Raw genomic sequence first — 19,246 nt, 5'->3', positions numbered from 1 at the left:
AGGGGCTTGCAACTATGCTAGTTGATATACCCATTTATTTGTTTCCGTTGAACTTGATGCCTATGAGGGGAGAGGGACTTATAAGTAAGAATCGGTTCACTTTGGGCAAGAAATGGCTGTTAGCTCATAATCATATTCGGCAATGAGAGATTTGCCGATTTTGCTAGTTGGTGTACCTATTATTTATTTCCGGTGTATTTAATGGTTATGCCAATTTGGTTCCAGGGGTAAGACATGTAGGGGACTTGTAAGTAATAATTGTCCATTGGGCTAAAATCATCTTCAGCGATAAGGGGTTAGCAACTTTTGCTAGTTGGTATACCCATTTATTTGTTTTTGGTGAACTTGATGTCTATCACGGGAGAGGGACTTGAAAGTAAGAATCTATTCACTTTGGGCTAGAAATTTGTGCAAATTGGTGCACATTGTATTCGATCTCTTTAAATCTGGCAGAATTAAGTGTTTACCCAACGGGTACAAACGATAACGTAAAACAGTGAGGAAGTTTCGTATTAATTAGTATCACCTATGGTATTTTAATCCTGAAAAGCTACAGATAGCTTTATAATACCAACAAGATTATATAAGATACTGTTCCAAGTCTTCATCCATCACGATGTCTACGATTGAAAAGGATAAAGTTCAACTGGCTGCAAAGTCAATTTAGTCCCTTCTTTCGATACTATTTTGTTGTTATTTCTTCAACGCTGAGGAATAGCCTTTGATCATGTGATTACTGATAGATAGCGAAGGAACAAAACCAAAGTGTTGCTCTAGCAACACTTTAGTTGGCGAAGCCGGACAAAAGTTGCCGCAACACTTCACGTTGCCCGGGCAATGTAGGTCTATTTTCCTTTTCTATTCATCCAAAAATAGTTGAATAAACACCAAAATCGTCAGAAAAAATGAACTCTAATGAAGATGCATATAGATATTTGCTTTAAACTAAGTATACGAGTCGAAATACTCCTTAAAAAACAAATTATTAAGTGTTGGTAATTTTTGCATTTGACAGGTATAGATTGGTGATTTAAATTCTCAGGGTTTCAAGCTGTGGTAGATTTCTAATTATTTTTTTTTAATCTTGAGATTTTCTGATATGCAATTGAAACGTTTAAATCTCGATACGTCTGTTAAGCACAAATATAAGAATTTGAAATTTGACTCAGATATAGCATTGAGTAAAAGAAATGTCCTGCAAAAATTTTGATTTATAAACAACTAGTCGTGGAAATATGATTTGATGGAGTGTATCAAAGTAAGTATAAGAATCCTCAGCGGTATATATAGCATTTTAGAGAATTTTATGGGCAAACACATGCAACCGCTAAACAAGAACATAAACTATATTTTGTGATTGGTTGATATTGAGAAGGTGAGACATACTGAATTACATTCCATTTCCGTGGTTAACTCAAGCTATATGAATTTCTACTTTTTATTAACATTTTATTAGAAAATGTTTGGAAAAAAATCGATGCCATTCTTCTGATTCAAGATGAAAATTCAGAGACCAATCTATACAAGCGAGATAAACAAAATAAATCCATAATTATTCACCTTTTTTTACAAACAGTTTTTCGAAAATATATTTTTCTTAAATGATTACTCCGACCTTGGAAGTAATATTTCGACTCAAATACTTAGTTTTAAGTGTATATTTATAATAACTTTTATTAAAGTCCTGAAGAGTTTGACCTTTATTTTAATGTGTTAGGATGAACAGAGGAGATGATATGTCATATAATGCAGAGCTTTAATTTGATGAATATTGGCATTAAAGTAGTCATCATCTGTTCACCAAAATCCAAAACTTAAATTAATAATTTTTGCACTTCTCATACATTTACTTTCTATTATACAAATCCTCTAAAAATAATATGGTTGAAAAAATCACCCTGCTTTGCAAAAAAGCAAACCAAAAAACCCAACCAAACAGCCAAAAAAATAATGATATCAATTTCTTCACCTCAGTGTTTTAGCAAGATTTGAAAACAAATTTTTGACAGTAAAAAGAAGTGAATATTTTGCTTTTCAGCCCCGTTGTGACAGCATAATACTGGTATATTTCGACAGCCTAAAGAAGTTAGGATTTTAAATTCCCCTCCTTTTTATTACGAAATGAAGATTTTCGCCTTCCAGTTGGCTTTTGTGGTAATACAGACATATTCCCTTGATAAACCTAAGTTTAATTAAATACTTTTTGGCAGTCTGCAATATTAGTAAAATCTAAGAAAACCGCACAAAGTGACTAAAACCTTGTTTCAAACTTGTTTGCAAAAAGAAACAGTCTTAATAATTAAAAATTTATTAAAAACCAGTTACAAGAAAAAATAACTTTCGTCCCAACTCAAATCAGAGCAAATATTCCCAAACACAAATTCAACACCTCACGCGGGTTGTGCGAGCCCCCGCTCCTTCTCCCATGGATCTGCTGCTGCTGTAGAGCCACGTTCTCCTTAGCTACAGTCTGTACCCATGAACTATCTGATGACTGCCATATTTACATAGAACCTTAAATGCTGAACAGAGATAAAAATCATTAAATATTTGGTCTATTATCATATAAAATAAAGCAATGAAAATCACTTCAAAGTATTTAGTTTTTAGTGTTCCGAAACCAAAATAGGAAGGAGCAATTTAAAAAAAGGATAAACAGCTACAAAAATTCGAAGAGTGTGACAAAATTGAAAGTCTAAAGATAGTTGCATCAGCCTTAACACATGACAACATTTTTGCTATTCCTATATTCACAATAAGAGAGGAGGAATCCGCATCCAATTGTTTCATTCCCATTTTGGTTTGCAAAATGGAGTTTTCAATATCATATGTTCGCAAAACTTTAATTAAAATTAAAATTAAAATTAAAATTATTAAATTAATTAAAATTAAATTAATTTAATTAAAATTAAAATTTAATTTAATTTAATTATTTATTAATTTTATTAATTAATTATTTTATTAATTTTATTAATTTAATTAAAATTTAAAATTAAATTACTTTAATTAAAATTATTAAAATTGTGGAACGAACAGTAAGCTTTCCAATAAATCTATTTTTGGGTAGATCAAGGGAAAAGAAATAAATTCGGGGCGTTTTCGGGGATTCGGGGAACGTCATTTCTTTCGGAGATTTTTCTAGATTTTCGGGGAAATCCCCGAAAATTCGGGGATAATGGAAGCACTGTTGACTAGCCTGGTCGATTCATGTTCCCTTTTTTCGCTCAATGGAATTATTCTCACTTAAAAATTTTTCGCTGCAGAGCAGCGTGAACGTCAGCACTGTGGAATATTGAATGAACTGAAATGTATTCCATTGTCTTCATATTTTAGCTGTCTAGCGCCCGATGAAGCCTGTGAATTTTTCAAGTAATATCATTTCAAGTTTTATAATGGCCTGAGCTTGTATTAAATAATATATTTGAATAATATACTTTCTGTGAAAAAAAAGAAACAGTTTGCTATATGCACAAGTGTAAAAAGAATATAAACAATTTAACCATGCCTTATTTGATTTGCTGGGTTTTGTACACATAAATATTCGAAGGTTTATAACCCCACTCCCACACCCACCATTTCGATAGCCATTTTGTTCAGCCAAATTGAAAGATTCGGAAATATATCTTTGAAGATCACAACCCTTCCCCCACAGCCCACAGGGCAAGGGTTAAAAGTAACGCCCTGGAGTATTTAAGGCTTATATAGAAAGGGTGATCATATAAACATTGGAGCGGGCTCATTGAACTGCTCATCAGAAGTTATTTACAGGCCCTTTTTGAGATTCAGTATGATCGGAGGGTGGACCCCCCACAAACCTCGTATTTTCCCGAAATATATCTGGTTGAAATTTTGAGATGGCCATTTGTTGTCGTAAAAACTTCGAAAAGAGCTCATTCGAATGAAAATTGAAAGGGCTAGTGCTCTTTTAAAAGTCAAAAGTGATCGGAGGGCAACTAACCCCCTTCCACGCCCACCATTTCCCCAAACTAATCCAATCAAATTTTGAGATAACAAATTTGTTCAACGTAATTGAAAGATCCAGAAATTATGTCTTTGAGGATGAACCCCCCTCCCAAATCCTCAGGGCAAGAGAAATAAATTATGCCCTTGGGACATATGAAGTACCTGTAGAAAGGGTGATCGTAAAAACTCCGTAATAAGCTTATTCGACTGGAAATTAGATTTTATAGTGCTCTTTTTAAGGTTCAGCATGATCAGAGAGTGGATGCCCCCAACATATGCCTTGTATTTTATCGAAAGGCATCTGACAGAAATTTTTAGATTGCCATTTGCTGTCGTAGAAACTTTGAAAAGAGCTCATTTCGAATGGAAATTGAAAGGGCTAGTGCCCTTTTTAATAGCCGAAATCGATTGGAGGGCAGCTAACCCCCTCCCACGTTTACCATTTCCTCAAACACATCCAATCAGATTTATGAGATAGCCAATTTATTCAATGTAGTTGAAGGTCCGGAAATTGTGTCTTTGAGGATGACACCCCCCCCCCCTAGAGCCCTCAGGGCAAAATAGCTCTCTCAAAATTTTGATTCGTTAACTTTGGGAAAAAATGAGCGTGGACGGCATCTAGGTGCCCTTCAATTTTTTCGGTCACTTAAAAAGAGCAATAGAACTTTTAATCTCCGTTAGAATGAGCCCTCTCGCGGCATCTTATCACCACTGGGTCAATACGATCACCCTGGAAAAAAAAATATAAAAAAATAAACACGCACCCGCGATCGGTCTTCTGACAAAAAATACGAAATTCCACATTTTTGTAGATAGGAACTTGAAGCTTCTATAGTAGGGCTCTCTGATACGCTGAATGCGATGCTGCAATTTAAGATTCTGTGTCTTTTAGGGGGTGTTTCCTCCTATTTTCCAAAATAAGGTCAAATTTTTCAGGCTCGTAACTTTTGATGCGTACGACTAAATTTGATTAGACTTATATATTTGAAATTATTATAAAAATCAAATTCTTTTGATGTATCTATTAGTATGAAAATTCCGTTTTTTAGAGTTTCGTTTACTTTTGAGCCGGGTCGCTGCTTACTACAGTTCGTTACTACGAACTGTTTGAGAATATACGTAACTTGCATAACAAACTTCTATATTCGTATGTTTTTATTACGTATATGAGGGGGTTCACCCCCTCGTCAATACATCACTCTTAACACTAAAGCTTAAATTTTGTCCCAATTCCTTAAGAATGACCCCTGAATCATAAAGGCCATAGAATAAATAGTTGAAACTAATAGAGTTACCTTAGCGTAAAGAGAGAGGTATTAGGAGGAGGCGAACCCCTCATATGCGTAATAATTTCTGTTCGTTTTAAGTTTTAATGCTGCTCCTTTCTTTCAGTTGAAAAAACTTTTTCATATTTATTTTTTCATTGTTCTTAAAAAAATGCTAAAACCTACGCCCACTTTACGGAAATTTTCCTCCTCTATGACAAATTCCTCCATGGAAAATTCCCGCCGCATAACGCCCTCCACTCAACCTCTCCCCCCTCAACCAAAAAAATAACCATTACTATGGGTAAATACTGGTCGAAGGTTATAACTTGTAGCCCCTCCCACAGGGCCTATGAGGGAGTATGTCGTCCCCAAAGACATAGCTATAAGGTTTTTCGACTATGTTGAATAAAATCCCAGAATTTTGATCCGGTGACCTTGGGAAAAAATGAGCGTGGGAGGGAGCCTAGGTGTCCTCCAATTTTGTTGGTCACTTAAAAGGGCACTAGAACTTTTAATTTCAGTTAGAATGAGTCCTCACACGACATTCTAAGACCAATGGGTCGATACGATCACCCCTGGGGAAAAAACAAAAACAAGAAATCAAAGAAATCAAAACGCATCTGTGATTTGTCTTGTGGCAAAAAATGCAAAATTGCACATGGTGTGTTTGTATGCAAAATGTTGTAATGCAAAATTCCACGGTGTGATTTTCCTTAAGATTCTATGACTTTTAAGGGGTGTTTTCTCCTATTTTCTAAAATAAGACACATTTTTTTAGGCTCGTAACTATTGATGGGTAAGTCTAAACTTAGTGAAACTTATATATATATATATATATATATATATATATATATATATATATATATATATATATATATATATATATATATATATATATATATATATATATATATATATATATATATATATATATATATATATACTAGCTGTTGGGGTGGCGCTTCGCGCCACCCCAACACCTAGTTGGTGGGGGCGCTTCGCGTCAACCCCCCCAAGCCCCCCCCGCGCGCGTAAGTCGTTACGCGCCATAATAGTTACGCGCCATTGTAGTTGTGTCCCTATATCCCGGTGTCCTGGTCTGTATATACATTCGTTTTTTAGTTTTGTTTTTCTCCTTTATTTTTTTCCTTTTTTTTTCTTTTTTAGTTTATTTAGATTTTTAGATTTTTTAGTTTTTTTATTAGTTTTTAGTTTTTTTTTCTTTTTAGTTTTTTTTGTAGTTTTTAGTTTTTTTTGTAGTTTTTGCCTTTTTTTAGTTTTTTAGCTTTTTTATTAGTTTTTAGTTTTTTTTGTAGTTTTTGCCTTTTTTTAGTTTTTTTCTTTTTAGTTTTTTTGTAGTTTTTACCTTCTTTTTAGTTTTGTTAGTTTTTTTTTTTACTTATGTCCTGGTCTTCATTTATACTCCCTGTGTCCCGGTGCTTTGTTGATTGCTAATCGAACATTCCTTTTGTCCTGGTCGCTTTCTCTTTGAGTGTCGTCATTTATTTTTTTCTTTTTTAGTTCTTTTAGTTCTTACCTTTTTTAGTTTTTTTTAGTTTTTTAGATGAAAATTTATTTAGTTTTTTCCTTTTTTTCTTTTTAGTTTTTAATTGGTTTTTACCTTTATTTTAGCTTATTTTTCAGTTTTTTCCTTTTTTTTAGTTTTTTTTATTTTTTTTTTTTTTTAGTTTTTTACCTTTTTTTAGTTTTTTTAGTTTTTTTAGTTTTTTAGCTTTTTTACTTTTTTTATTAGTTTTTAGTTTTTTTTTGTAGTTTTTGCCTTTTTTTAGTTTTTTCAGTTTTTTTTTTAGTTTTTTATTGGTTTTTACCTTTATTTTAGCTTATTTTTCAGTTTTTTCCTTTTTTTTTAGTTTTTTTTAGTTTTTAGTTTTTTTAGTTTTTTACCTTTTTTTAGTTTATTTAGTTTTTTAGCTTTTTTATTTTTTTTATTAGTTTTTAGTTTTTTTTGTAGTTTTTGCCTTTTTTTAGTTTTTTTAGTTTTTTAGCTTTTTTATTAGCTTTTAGTTTTTTTTTGTAGTTTTTGCCTTTTTTTAGTTTTTTTAGTTTTTTAGCTTTTTTATTTTTTTTATTAGTTTTTAGTTTTTTTTGTAGTTTTTGCCTTTTTTTTAGTTTTTTCAGTTTTGACGTCACCTGATCCAGTTTTTTCAGGTGACGTCACCTGATCCATCCACAGATCCACACACAGACAACTTATTTTTATATATATATAGATAGATATGTATATATATATATATATATATATATATATATATATATATATATATATATATATATATATATATATATACATATATGTATATATATATATATATATATATATATATATATATATATATATATATATATATATATATAGAATTAAAATGCGATTCTTTTGATGTAACTATTGTTATTAAAGTTCCGTTTTTTAGAGTTTTGGTTACTATTGAGCCGAGTCGTTCCTTACTACAGTTCCTAACCACGAACTGTTTGAAGCAAAATACATTTGAAATATTTTCACCTTTTTACTTTCATAAATGTCAAATTATCAAAACTCAAACGAAGAAATGCCAGTATATGTCAATCTACAGTCATTTGTTTGTTTGTTTTGTGTTTTCAGTGAAGCACAAATTGTGTTCTGCTCTTGAGAAGACATTGGGGTTATCAGTGCTACTCATGTTAATTTTTCTCGTTTTGAGTTGACTAGGCTATTTATTGTGCCTTTTTTCAATTCATTTGTTGATTGATAGCGATTAGTGGTAGTTTTACGCTTCAAAAATTGTTTGACTTTATTTTTGCTCATTCTTAGCTTAATGAAGCTCTTTACGTTTCTTTGAAAAACTTGTCCTATGGAAAAAGTTGTTTTATTTTAATCCCTTATTAGACGAGGTCAATATCAAAAACAACTTTTTAAAAGATACACGTTTTTGTCATGTTTAACAATACATGCGTTACATCATCTTGTCTATGAAGATGTAAGTTTGTTGAAAATTGTATTCGTTTTAATATTATCTTTTGTTAAATAAAAAGGCACCGTAGCAAGTTCTTTTCAAATGAACTCTTAAAAATCCATCTATGCTTCAGTGCCCCACTAGTGGCAACGGGAAAATAAGGAGAATAAAAAAGAAGACTTAGAGTGCTTTCCATTCGAAAAATAATTTTTTTCTTTACTGATCAAGAGGGTTATAATTCTTGTGTCTGGAGTTTTTGACTGTCCATATTCCAGTGGCACAGTTTTCATTTTGACCTGTCTCCTTTTTGTTGGGGTTTGAGTCCTAATTTAAATTTCCACTAAATAGTTTTTCGCAATAAGATTTTACCATTAAGCTTAATCAAAATAATAGCCACATTTCTTGGATCAGCTTAGAAAGGCAATTCTTTCTCACTAGACAGTTTGTGTCAAAACTTGTTTTTGGGGTTTTTGGTTACTTTGGTTAAAAAAATGCTTATCGTTTGTGCACTTGCATTGAATTCCACAGCCCTGATTTTTTTTTAAATAAAAATATTCTTCAATTTTACATGCACTCCTGGATGTCTGTTTTCTGGAGGAAGTTGATCAAAAAATCGCTTTTGGTCAGCTAAATTTATTCATGATTCGTAAAACATTTTATTTTTTCATTATTTTTTTGCCTTCAAAGGGGGTATTTTCTGTAAGTATCTGGTACTGTTTGTGTAATATATAATCCAGTCAATTTGTTAGATCATATAAGAAGCTAAACTATCTTTCTAGGTAGATCTCAATAATATTGCCACATACATTGAGAGTGGATCCACGTTGAACATACCCCAAAGTGAAATTCAATGTCTGGACATTGTTTTACGCTACCACCAAACATACAATTTACAATTTGTACCAGTGACAAGGTCATTATTTAGCATGGAACAACTAAGGCTCGTTGAATTGGGTAAGTCAATCTGGTTATCTTGTTTTATTGTTGTCAATTTTTCTACTATGTCGACTTAACATTGTTAGTTGAGTTACGACGCCTTTCCTGATAAACAGGCAAGGCTGTTAACGTCACATGCTGTATAGTATTTGGGACGCTGTCTTTTAACGTGAGGAAATTCATTTTATTTTTTTTATTGACTTCCGAAAGGCTTTTGATACAATTGATTTTAAGATTTTTTACTTAGTGATAAGATATTTTGGTGAGAAAGGTACGTGTTTAGATTGGTTTGATATTTTTTATATTTGACATATCTACCAGGTTGTATTTAATAGAGTTCCATTATTTCATTTTTAAATTAATTCCTTTGCTCCTCAGGGATCAGTTTTACGTTCTTAAATCTGGATAAAATGCAACTTTATTTGCCTGAGTGTTTCTTTACATCTTTTTTTTGTGCGTGGCACTGCAACCAATATTTATATATATATATAAATTATTTATACATATATTAATTTATATTAATTTAATATATTAATTATATTAATTTATAAGTAATTATATTAATAAATATATATACATATATATATATATATATATATATATATATATATATATATATATATATATATATATATATATATATATATATATATATATATATATGTATGTATATATATATATATATATATATATATATATATATATATATATATATATATATATATATTAATTTAAATTAAATTAATAAGTAAATTAGTCAAAGGCTGATTACCTCTAGGGAGGTTTTGAAGTTGGTAGAGTCCGGGATGAGAATCTGAGTGAAACCTTTTAGGAACAGTTGAATGCTAAACTTAAGAGTTGAAATTTTGACCATTTTGGTCATTGGAATAACTTTAAAAAACCGATTTGGAAGTTGCTGATGGTTTTTTAGGGAAGAAAATTAAGACTGCAGCTAAGAATATTTCTAAAATTGTTTTATGTTTCATAGAGAGGTTTAGGGGCTTGTACAAGAATTATCTGAGTGACAGATCGTATGAAAACAGAAGGAATAAAGAAGGAATAAGGAGAAGGAAAGTCATAGGAAGGGAGTAACTACCACAAAAGGAGTTAGGGGGTGTTGTAACTAACCCGAAAGGAGTTAGGGGGTGTTTCCTCCTATTTTCCAAAATAAGGCAAATTTTCTCAGGCTCGTAACTTTTGATTACAAAGACTAAATTTGATGAAACTAATTAATCTCACACATATAATTGCAATTTCCTGAACACTGGTTTTGTTTACCTCCTTGATTAATTCTTTGGTGTCTGTAAGGTGGAGTTGGAATCCTGAGGAGAGGTTTGCCCCTCTCAAGCTTAATCTTTCACCAAAGTAATCCTTCCTCTGCTGTCTATAAGGCTAAGCCAGTCATTCTGTCTGTACAAAACGGTTAGGGAGCGAGAAATATTGGAAAATATTTATTTTTGGAAGACAGTTTTGGAAAATTTGCTTATTTTGGAAAATAGGAGGAAACACCCCCTAAAAGTCATAGAATCTTAGAAAAAATCACACCATTGTATTCAGCATATCAGAGAACCCTCTGATAAGCTCCTATCAACAAAAATGTGGAATTTCGTATTTTTTGCCAGAAGACAGATCACGGGTGAGTGTTTATATGTTTTTTTTTTTTTTTTTTTTTTTTCCCCAGGGGTCATCGTATCGACCAAGTGGTCCTAGAATGTCGCAAGAGGGCTAATTCTAACGGAGTTGAAAAGTTCTAGTGCCCTTTTTAAGTAACCAAACAAACTGGAGGGCACCTAGGCCCCCTCCCACGCTCATTTTTTTCGAAGTCAATGGATCAAAATTTTGAGATAGCCATTTTGTTCTGCATAGTCGATAATCATTATAAATATGTCTTTGGGGATGACTTACTCCCCCAATGTCCCCGGGGGAGGGAACGCAAGTTACAAACTTCGACCAGTGTTTACATACAATAATAGTTATTGGGAAGTGTACAGACGATTTCAGGGGGATTTTTTTTTATTTAGGGTGGGTTAAGGGGAGGGGGCTATGTGGGAGGATATTTCCTTGGAGTAATATGTCATGGGGGAAGAGAAATTCAATGAAAAGGGTGCAGGATTTTCTAGCATTACTATATAAAAAAAACAATGAAAAATTAACATGAAATTTTTTTTTCAATTGAAAGTAAGGAGTAGCATTAAAACTTAAAACGAACAGAGATTATTACACATATGAGGGGTTCTTCTCCTCCTAAATACCTTGCTCTTTATGCTAAAGTATCTTAGTAATTTCAACTATTTATTCTACAGCCTTTCTGATTCATGGGTATTCTTAAAGAATTGGGACAAAACTAAAGATTTAGTGTAAAGAGCGGGGTATTAACGAGGGGACAACACCCCTCATATACATAATAAAATATAAGAATATAGAAGTTTGTTACGTAATCTAATTCTTAAGTTACGTATATTTTTACTAATAAAAACGTTCGCTAAAAATTTGAAGTTCTAATTGCCTTTTTGAGTAACCAAAAATTTGTAGGGCAACTAAGCCTCCTTCCCCACCCTTTATTTCTCAAAATCGTCTGATCAAAACTAAAAGAGCGACTTTTAGAAAAAAAAGAATTAATATGCAAATTTCATATTAATATTTTATGCGCGGAGAGCCGAAATCAAACATGCATTAATTCAAAAACGTTCAGAAATTAAATAAAAAAAACTAGTTTTTTTAACTGAAAGTAAGGAGCGACATTAAAGCTTAAAACGAACAGAAAATGAGAGGGGATGTTCCCTTCTCAATGCCACACTCTTTACACTAAAGTTTTTTACTGTTTAATAAAGTAGAATTGAGAGAAAGAGTCAAACTATAGCGTAAAGAGCGGGACGATGAGAAGGGAACATCCCTTTCATATACGGAGTAATTTCTGTTCGTTTTAAGTTTTAATGTCGCTCCTTATTTTCAGTTAAAAAACTAGTTTTTTTTTTATTTAATCAAACTAAGGTCTAAGAGGGACCTTAAACTATTTTAAAGTATAATCACAGCTTTCTGCTCTGACCAGAACAGAGCTTAACAAAATGCATTAATGGAAGAAATTAAGCTGTAGTAAGTCAAATGGTGACTTTAAATTATCTAAGAGTTTTAATGCTCAAATAAATACGGCTCTAACTAAAGATAGGAGCCAAACCCAAAGAGAATTCAAAAGGCTTTCACTGACAACTCGGTTCGAAACACAAAAATAGGATATTTCGATAAGCCAAAGTGACCAAATGGTTCTATAATATCATTTTAACTTTGCATTCAAAGAGATTGAGACAAGACAGGTGGTTTACACAAATAGTTAAAGAAAGGTTTCCTACCAATAAGTTCCACTCCTTCCTAATTTGATCTTTACACAGGAGTATCGTTATTTCTTTCAGATCCGTATTTTTTTTTCATTTTGGTGCTTAATTGGATTCGCTTAGTAAGATCTTTGCTCCGTCCTTTTTCTACATTTGAGCCAATCCTTAGGCCTTAATTAAAGTACCAGTTTCTTAATATCTCAGAGCCCGTTCTCAAAACACGTAATATAGCCATTATCCTCTTTCGTCTATTTTTGTCAAGTGGGACTGGACTACATTCAATCCTGTTTTTCAATGGGGTTTCAAATGGTATTCAGTGGCTGAAACGAAGAGATGTCACGTCAATTTATGACAATATTATTACGGCCGATATAAAGGGAATTTTTTTTTCAAATTAAGCTATATGAAATGGCAGGTTTATGTCTGATTTATTGGATCAAAAGGATTTCAACTTTTCCTGAAAATGAGCCACTAAAAATAACTAAATTTATTAAGAATAATAATAGGGTTTTCTTACAACTACTCCTCGGGAGCAGTCAAATATGCCTCTTGGGTTGGCATATCCCCCACAGGCGTCGAAGCAATGGCTATATATTGCGCAAGTTGTCCTTTTTCAACATATAAAGTTTTTTACAGGAAAAAAAATATTTGATGCTGGGTCTCCAAAAAGGGCTAAAATAGTAGGTTAACCTTACTGATAAGTTGAGAGGGATATTGAAGACAATCTTTATACACTATGTTTACGCCACTTATCTAAAGAGTGTGTTAATAATATCTAAGAAACATCGGAACTTTCAAAATGAGTAGGGGGTAACCAGTCCTCTAATATATTTTAAACTCCTCCCCCTCTAAACACTGATCAAAATTTAAAAAAGTTATTTTGTTTGAAATAGTCAAAAAGTCTAATACCTATGTACCCGATAATGTCTTCTCCCTTATAGCACCAGGGCAAAGTTTGTGGGCTACGCAATTTGTTGATTGTTTACAACCTGGATTTAAAACCAGGAACAGGGAGACCAACCCGGGAATCCTGAATTGGTGCATTTAGGAGATGCAGAGTATGGGGTGTATGAAAAAATGATTGAAGGACATCCAGCCCTTTTCCTTTTTCCATAGCCTTTCCAGTGATATTTTGAAAATTTTATTTTGTTCAAAATAATCTAAAGCTATAGTATTCTTTTATTGGGGGAGGAATATATTGACATCTACACCGTGAGAATGAATTTAGATACCATCTCTCAACATGTATTAGGAACTTTTTGCAGACCCAGGATCAAACTTGCCCCTATTTTCCAACAACAAAAACTTATACGTAAACAATTCGCATCTTGCAAACCCACATCAAATATCCCACGGACTGTCTTTTCATTGTTGGTGGCATTAGTTTTGGACTTTACGACTATTTTAAACAAAATAATTTTCTCAAAAATTTTAACCAGATATCTCTGGAAATAGGGCAGAGCAACAGTGAGGTATGCTGGTTTCCCTTTTGAATGTAGAAAAGGGCCCTAAAACTGTTAATTACTTCATATGAATTATTATATATGAAGCTTCATAAGAAGCTTCATTACCCATATGAAGCTTCTTCGGTAACTTCTTCCATATGAAGTGGCCTGATTGAAAAAAGTAATACAATAGGCCCAAGGGTGCAAATAAGGGGTTAGGAGAGAGGGGTGATTCCCCCCGAAGAATATAGCGATTTTTTTATTTTAAAATTAGGTTATTTCTGGCAGATTGTAGGACCTTTTCGGCATGATCCCTATTGCCCCCCCCAAACTGACAACTAAGGCTGCGCCCCTGATCAAATATATATTACTGTTAACTTTGGCAGCGCTTCTACACTGCCCATGACTATAAACGTTAAAATTTAATTTATAGTAGCTTACACCTTTATAACGAAAATCAAAGTGATATATTTTTGCACGATTTATGCTTAGGCGTATCTTCTGCCTATGAATCAGGAGTCTCATGGTAAAAGAGGTATTAACCTTAGCTTTCTACTGCTATTCTTAGTAGGGCAGGTATAGTATGTTCAGATTAATTCTAAACAATCGTCAAGTCTCTTAAAAGCAAGTTGAGTTCCACAAGGTTCTTTTCTTGAACTTTAATAATTTTTTTTTATAAATGGCCTATGTTAAACTATGTCAAATATTAAAAATGATTTTAGTGAATTTATACGAAGTTGACACGCAGTAAAATTTTTGATGTTTGCTCGTCGTTAATTGGCCCAACATTAATTGTTTGTTTTGCAGCATTAGAGATAGAATTGATTAAGTTAAGTAATTTGATCAATTGATTAAGTTAAATAATTGATAATGAAAAGATAGAGTTTCAGCTTGGATGCATGTGAATATATTTCACCCCGCAATGAATTTGTCACTTTATTATCTTTATGAACTACTTATCATCCATGAATTATCCGAATAAAATTTAGTGCCCGAGATTAAAAGGAAGTCATGGTTCGAGAATCATGGTATATTATTTGATAAAACTTTATCGCTAAGGAACCAGTTTCAGTATGAATTTAACGATATTATCACCAAGCATTGGAATACTTCAATAACTCAAATGTTCTGTCCCCAATCGTCTTTTGAGGTTGTTAAATTTTCCTATGTTACATTCTTATATTTTATATTGTTCTTCGGCTTGGGAGGTTTCCTTTACTAGTGAAGCCTCTTCGAGTTATCCATTGTAATGCAGTCCGTTTATTTTGTAACATATCTTCTGGTGGTTTTGTGTGTTAGAGTATGCAAGACTAAATATATAACTGACTTCTACCCTACAGTAGTTTTATCACCTAGTTTTTATGTCTATATGCAATAATAATAACAATTTATCCTTATGATTCTCAGGTATGTGTCAGATTAAGTCTGATTGCAACAGTTCTGATACTTTTATGAAGGACAAGCTGTCAGCTCCTACTGTCAAACAGCAAGGTCAAAATCCCTTTTATTTTTCCATGAATAAAGTCATGTAATGCCAATAATAAAAAACACGTGGAACAAAAAGTGTGGAAGAATTTAGAAATAAATTTAAGGAAAGATATATTCAAACTTTGATTTTTAATTTAATACTTGCCTCATTTTTCTCAATGGTTGTTTGATACGTTTGGAGGAATATAGGGGAATGTTTGGATTGCTTGTGTGAGTATGTATATGTTTCAGTTAATTTGTTAACTCTAGTAGCAGCTCGGAGACGAAATATGTATAGATGTTCATTTGAATTATTAGCAGTACTTGTGTAGTTACTTAATGCTTCTAATCAGCCTTGAAGAAGTTTTATTCCATGTAATCCCCTTATTCACTAAGCTTAAAAAAGTTATTTCTTTGAAATGTATTCTTAGGAAGAAATTATTTTAAATAATGTAAGAAATGAATTATTTGGCTGTTAGTAACCCGATTTAGGAGCCTGCCAGATGTGCTGAGGTATTAAGGTTCACTGTATGCTTAGTCCCTATAATTACTAGTTGATCCTATGTATGTCAAAATACATAATACATAATACATAATACAATAATACAAATACATACATACAAATACAAATACAATAATACAAATACATAATACATAATACAAAATACGTAAAACAAAAACCATGTTTCATGGCACTATCAGTTTAAAGTAAGGCTGTTAAAGACACTCCAGCTTTAGTATTTAAATGTATTTTGCGATTCTTTTGATGTAGGTATTGGTATCAAAATTCCATTTTTTAGAGTTTTGGTTATTATTGAGCCGGGTCGCTCCTTACTACAGTCTGTTACCACGAACTGTTTGACTGTATTTATAGGTGACGGCGCGGTGGTATGGTTTGGTCACTTTCAGAGTGTGCGAATGGGATCCCATATGTTCTTGAACGTGGATACCTCACAAAAGGCCTTCTACAAATCTGATAATGTACTAAACGTTCTTTATGAAGTTCTCAATCTTGATCAAAACTATGACCCACCTTCTCTGGCACAAAAACAAGTGAAGGATTTTGAAAAATATATCAAAGGCGTTAAAGGTTTGAATTAATTTTGTTTTATTTTTCTGTAGTATTTACCTTGGACTTGTACTAAATGCACATGATTTTGCATAGGTAACTGGACGGTTGTTTGACCAAAATTCTGGAGTTGTACCTTAACCCTTTTTCTTGTCGGTTTAAAAATCTTTCGTGAAATCAGGAGAATCTCTCACATAAATAGTTTATGTACCTTAAATTTCTCACTTAAGCGTGTTTTTTGAGGAATTTGACTAAAATTCAGTTAAAAATTCTTCGATAGACTTTTTTTGATCTTTGCCAGAGCCTGCAACACAGTATGGGTGATTTGGACACATTGCCATTTGATTGTATGAGCTTCAACCCTCTATCATGCTACAAACAGTAATCTACTATAATGTGCATCCTAAAATGAAATAATGGAGGCTAAAAAGGCAATGTTTTCTTTTATGTGTTTTTTTTTTACCTTCGCAGTTCACCCATCCCGGTCAATCATTGTGGTTCTTGTGATAACTCTTCTTGTGTAGAAATGTCAACTTTTTATGAGAAGGAATTACCTGTTTTTAGAATGTTTCTTGCCTGAATGTTGACTGAATGGGTCTTGGTCGCTTTTATGTGAAGTGAGGACGCTGAGGCGCCTTCAAACAGAATGATTTTAGGTTAAAATTTCTTTTGTCGATGAGTTTTTTTTATGTTTGTTTCTTTCATGTTCGTTTCATGTTAAACTTATTGATCTATGATAATTTTTTTATTATAATGAATTATAATAGATTATTATAAAATATCAAATTATAGTTGTTTCATATTAAATTTTCTGATTACGACTCATGCATATATACCAAAATATTCGCATAGGTTGTATTTAGTTTCTGAACAAATTCCCTTGTTCTCTCCTCTTATTTTATTTGTTGTGTCTGGCTCCCCTCTTTCCCCCATAAAAAGTGACCTGCAGTCTCCTTACAATGTAAGGAGATTGCAAAAACTTTATAGCTACTGCATAAAAAGCAATATGAATTCAATAATTTCTATCCCTGGTCTCTACGACCACACCGAAAAATAACCCCAGTGTTGGTTTGACACGATCGCCTCCGAAGAAAACGCACAAAAACAAAGGAAACGCACCTTTGATATTTCATCTGTGAAAAATAAACACAAAATTTCACATTTTGTAGACCGAAGTTTGGAACATCGCCGGTGCAGATCAGAAAACAATTCTTACTTCATAATATGCAAAATAATTGTACCTGGCACATTGTTATCTGACTTCAAACTGCCCAAATACTTTCCCCCCCCCCCTTATGTGCAAATATAGAGCCCAAATTATGTATTTCCCATATATTCTGTCACTTGTATTTGTCTTGTCTCGCGCTAAGCTTAAGGAAACTGACGAAGAAACCGGTTTGTTCTCGAGTTTTACACAGCGTAAATTTGAGAGTCAGTGGCAAATAATACACAAGTACCGAAATTCCTACCCTCTATGGAAATTAAAAAAATAGAACTCAAATAAACTTGTCAAATTTGGGAAACCTTATTTTCCACGGAGGGGGGGGGACTATTTTCCAGGGAATATTTACCGTGGGTATTTTTGATGGGAAAGGGTTTTTCCTGGGGTTATTTTTCAGGGGGATATTTTCCGCGGAGGTACTTGCCATGGGGGGTATTTTCCGCGGGGGGAATTTTCTGGGGGGGGTCCACTGGAGGTATTTTTCGGAGGGGGGATAGTTACTAAGGGGTATTTTAGGGGGGATTAATCGCTGGGGGAGGGGTATAAACGGCGGCCCCTTGTTGAAAGCAAAATCCCCACGACTAAGTATAATTACTGCATTACAAAAAAGTTAAATAAGACAGTAACTCCTTAATAACATATAAACTTAATTTTTTATTCCAATTTTGAGACCTTTTAAATCCTCTCGCTTTATTTTTTTCTTTTCCTCATCTAATCAAATTGTCATTTTCTTCTTTTTACAGTTCGCTCTCAAGTGGGGTCCTATTATAGAGTAAATGGTCTACTGTCTGATGCTTCTGATCAAACTTTCAAATTCGAATTTAACGGTCAAAACGTCACTGTTGAAGAGTACTACAGGAAGAAATATCAAATTGAACTTGAATACCCTTATTTGCCTTGCTTGTGGGTTGGTACCCCTGGAAGAGTCCCCAAAGTAGTGGTACCAATGGAGGTAAGTCCTTAGGCCAGAATATTTCTGTTCAAAAGCAAAATAGCAGTGTTCGTTCCATCTTTTTTAAATGTAAGGAAGTATACAAATTACGACGAAGTTCCTATCAGCTGAATAGGTTAGTCCATACGACATCTATTGTAATGTGTACTGTCCTGAGGTTCACTAGATCATCTTCTTTTTTATAATGTATTAATTGAAAAAATTTTCAAGAAAAAATTTATTTTTCAAAGAGAAGTAAAGAACTCCAGTAAACTAGAAATGAGTAAAAATAAAATCAAATAATCTACCAAGCATAAAAATAATACAAACCACCCTTATTAAATAAACGAAACCCAAAACGAACAAAAATTACAATAAATAACCGAGTGAAACTCAAAAGAAAAAGAAATAAACATGGCCAGGGCTAGCGACCCCTTTGTCTTCTCAAGATCAGAACATAATTTGTACTTTACTCAAAAATGTTGTTGTTTCGTTAAGAATTTCTGTTCATTTTGGATTTATTAATAGTAGTTTATGTTTGTTTTAGGCTTAGTAGATGATTTAATTTTATTTCTTATCATTTTTTTGCAATGGAGCTCTTTATTTTTCTTTGAAAAACTTATTTTTCGGATTAAAAAAAAAATACCTGTTCGTTTTTACTGATA

The 19,246-nt window shown here is 32.7% G+C and overlaps 1 protein-coding gene across 1 annotated transcript in view; it reads left to right on the top strand.

Moving 5' to 3' along the window:
• Nucleotides 1-19,246, top strand: part of LOC136040199 (protein argonaute-2-like) — a gene marked incomplete in the record, with an annotated part of 142,361 nt that overhangs the window by 37,997 nt on the left and 85,118 nt on the right. Inside the window, 3 exon segments of the mRNA XM_065724351.1 lie at nt 8,962-9,136; nt 16,234-16,449; nt 18,394-18,602. Coding sequence (XP_065580423.1) covers nt 8,962-9,136; nt 16,234-16,449; nt 18,394-18,602 — 600 coding nt within the window.

Source organism: Artemia franciscana, chromosome 20, assembly GCF_032884065.1.
Source record: "Artemia franciscana chromosome 20, ASM3288406v1, whole genome shotgun sequence".
Taxonomy (NCBI): Eukaryota; Metazoa; Arthropoda; class Branchiopoda; order Anostraca; family Artemiidae; genus Artemia; species Artemia franciscana.
This window is presented reverse-complemented; position numbering and strand designations above follow the sequence as displayed.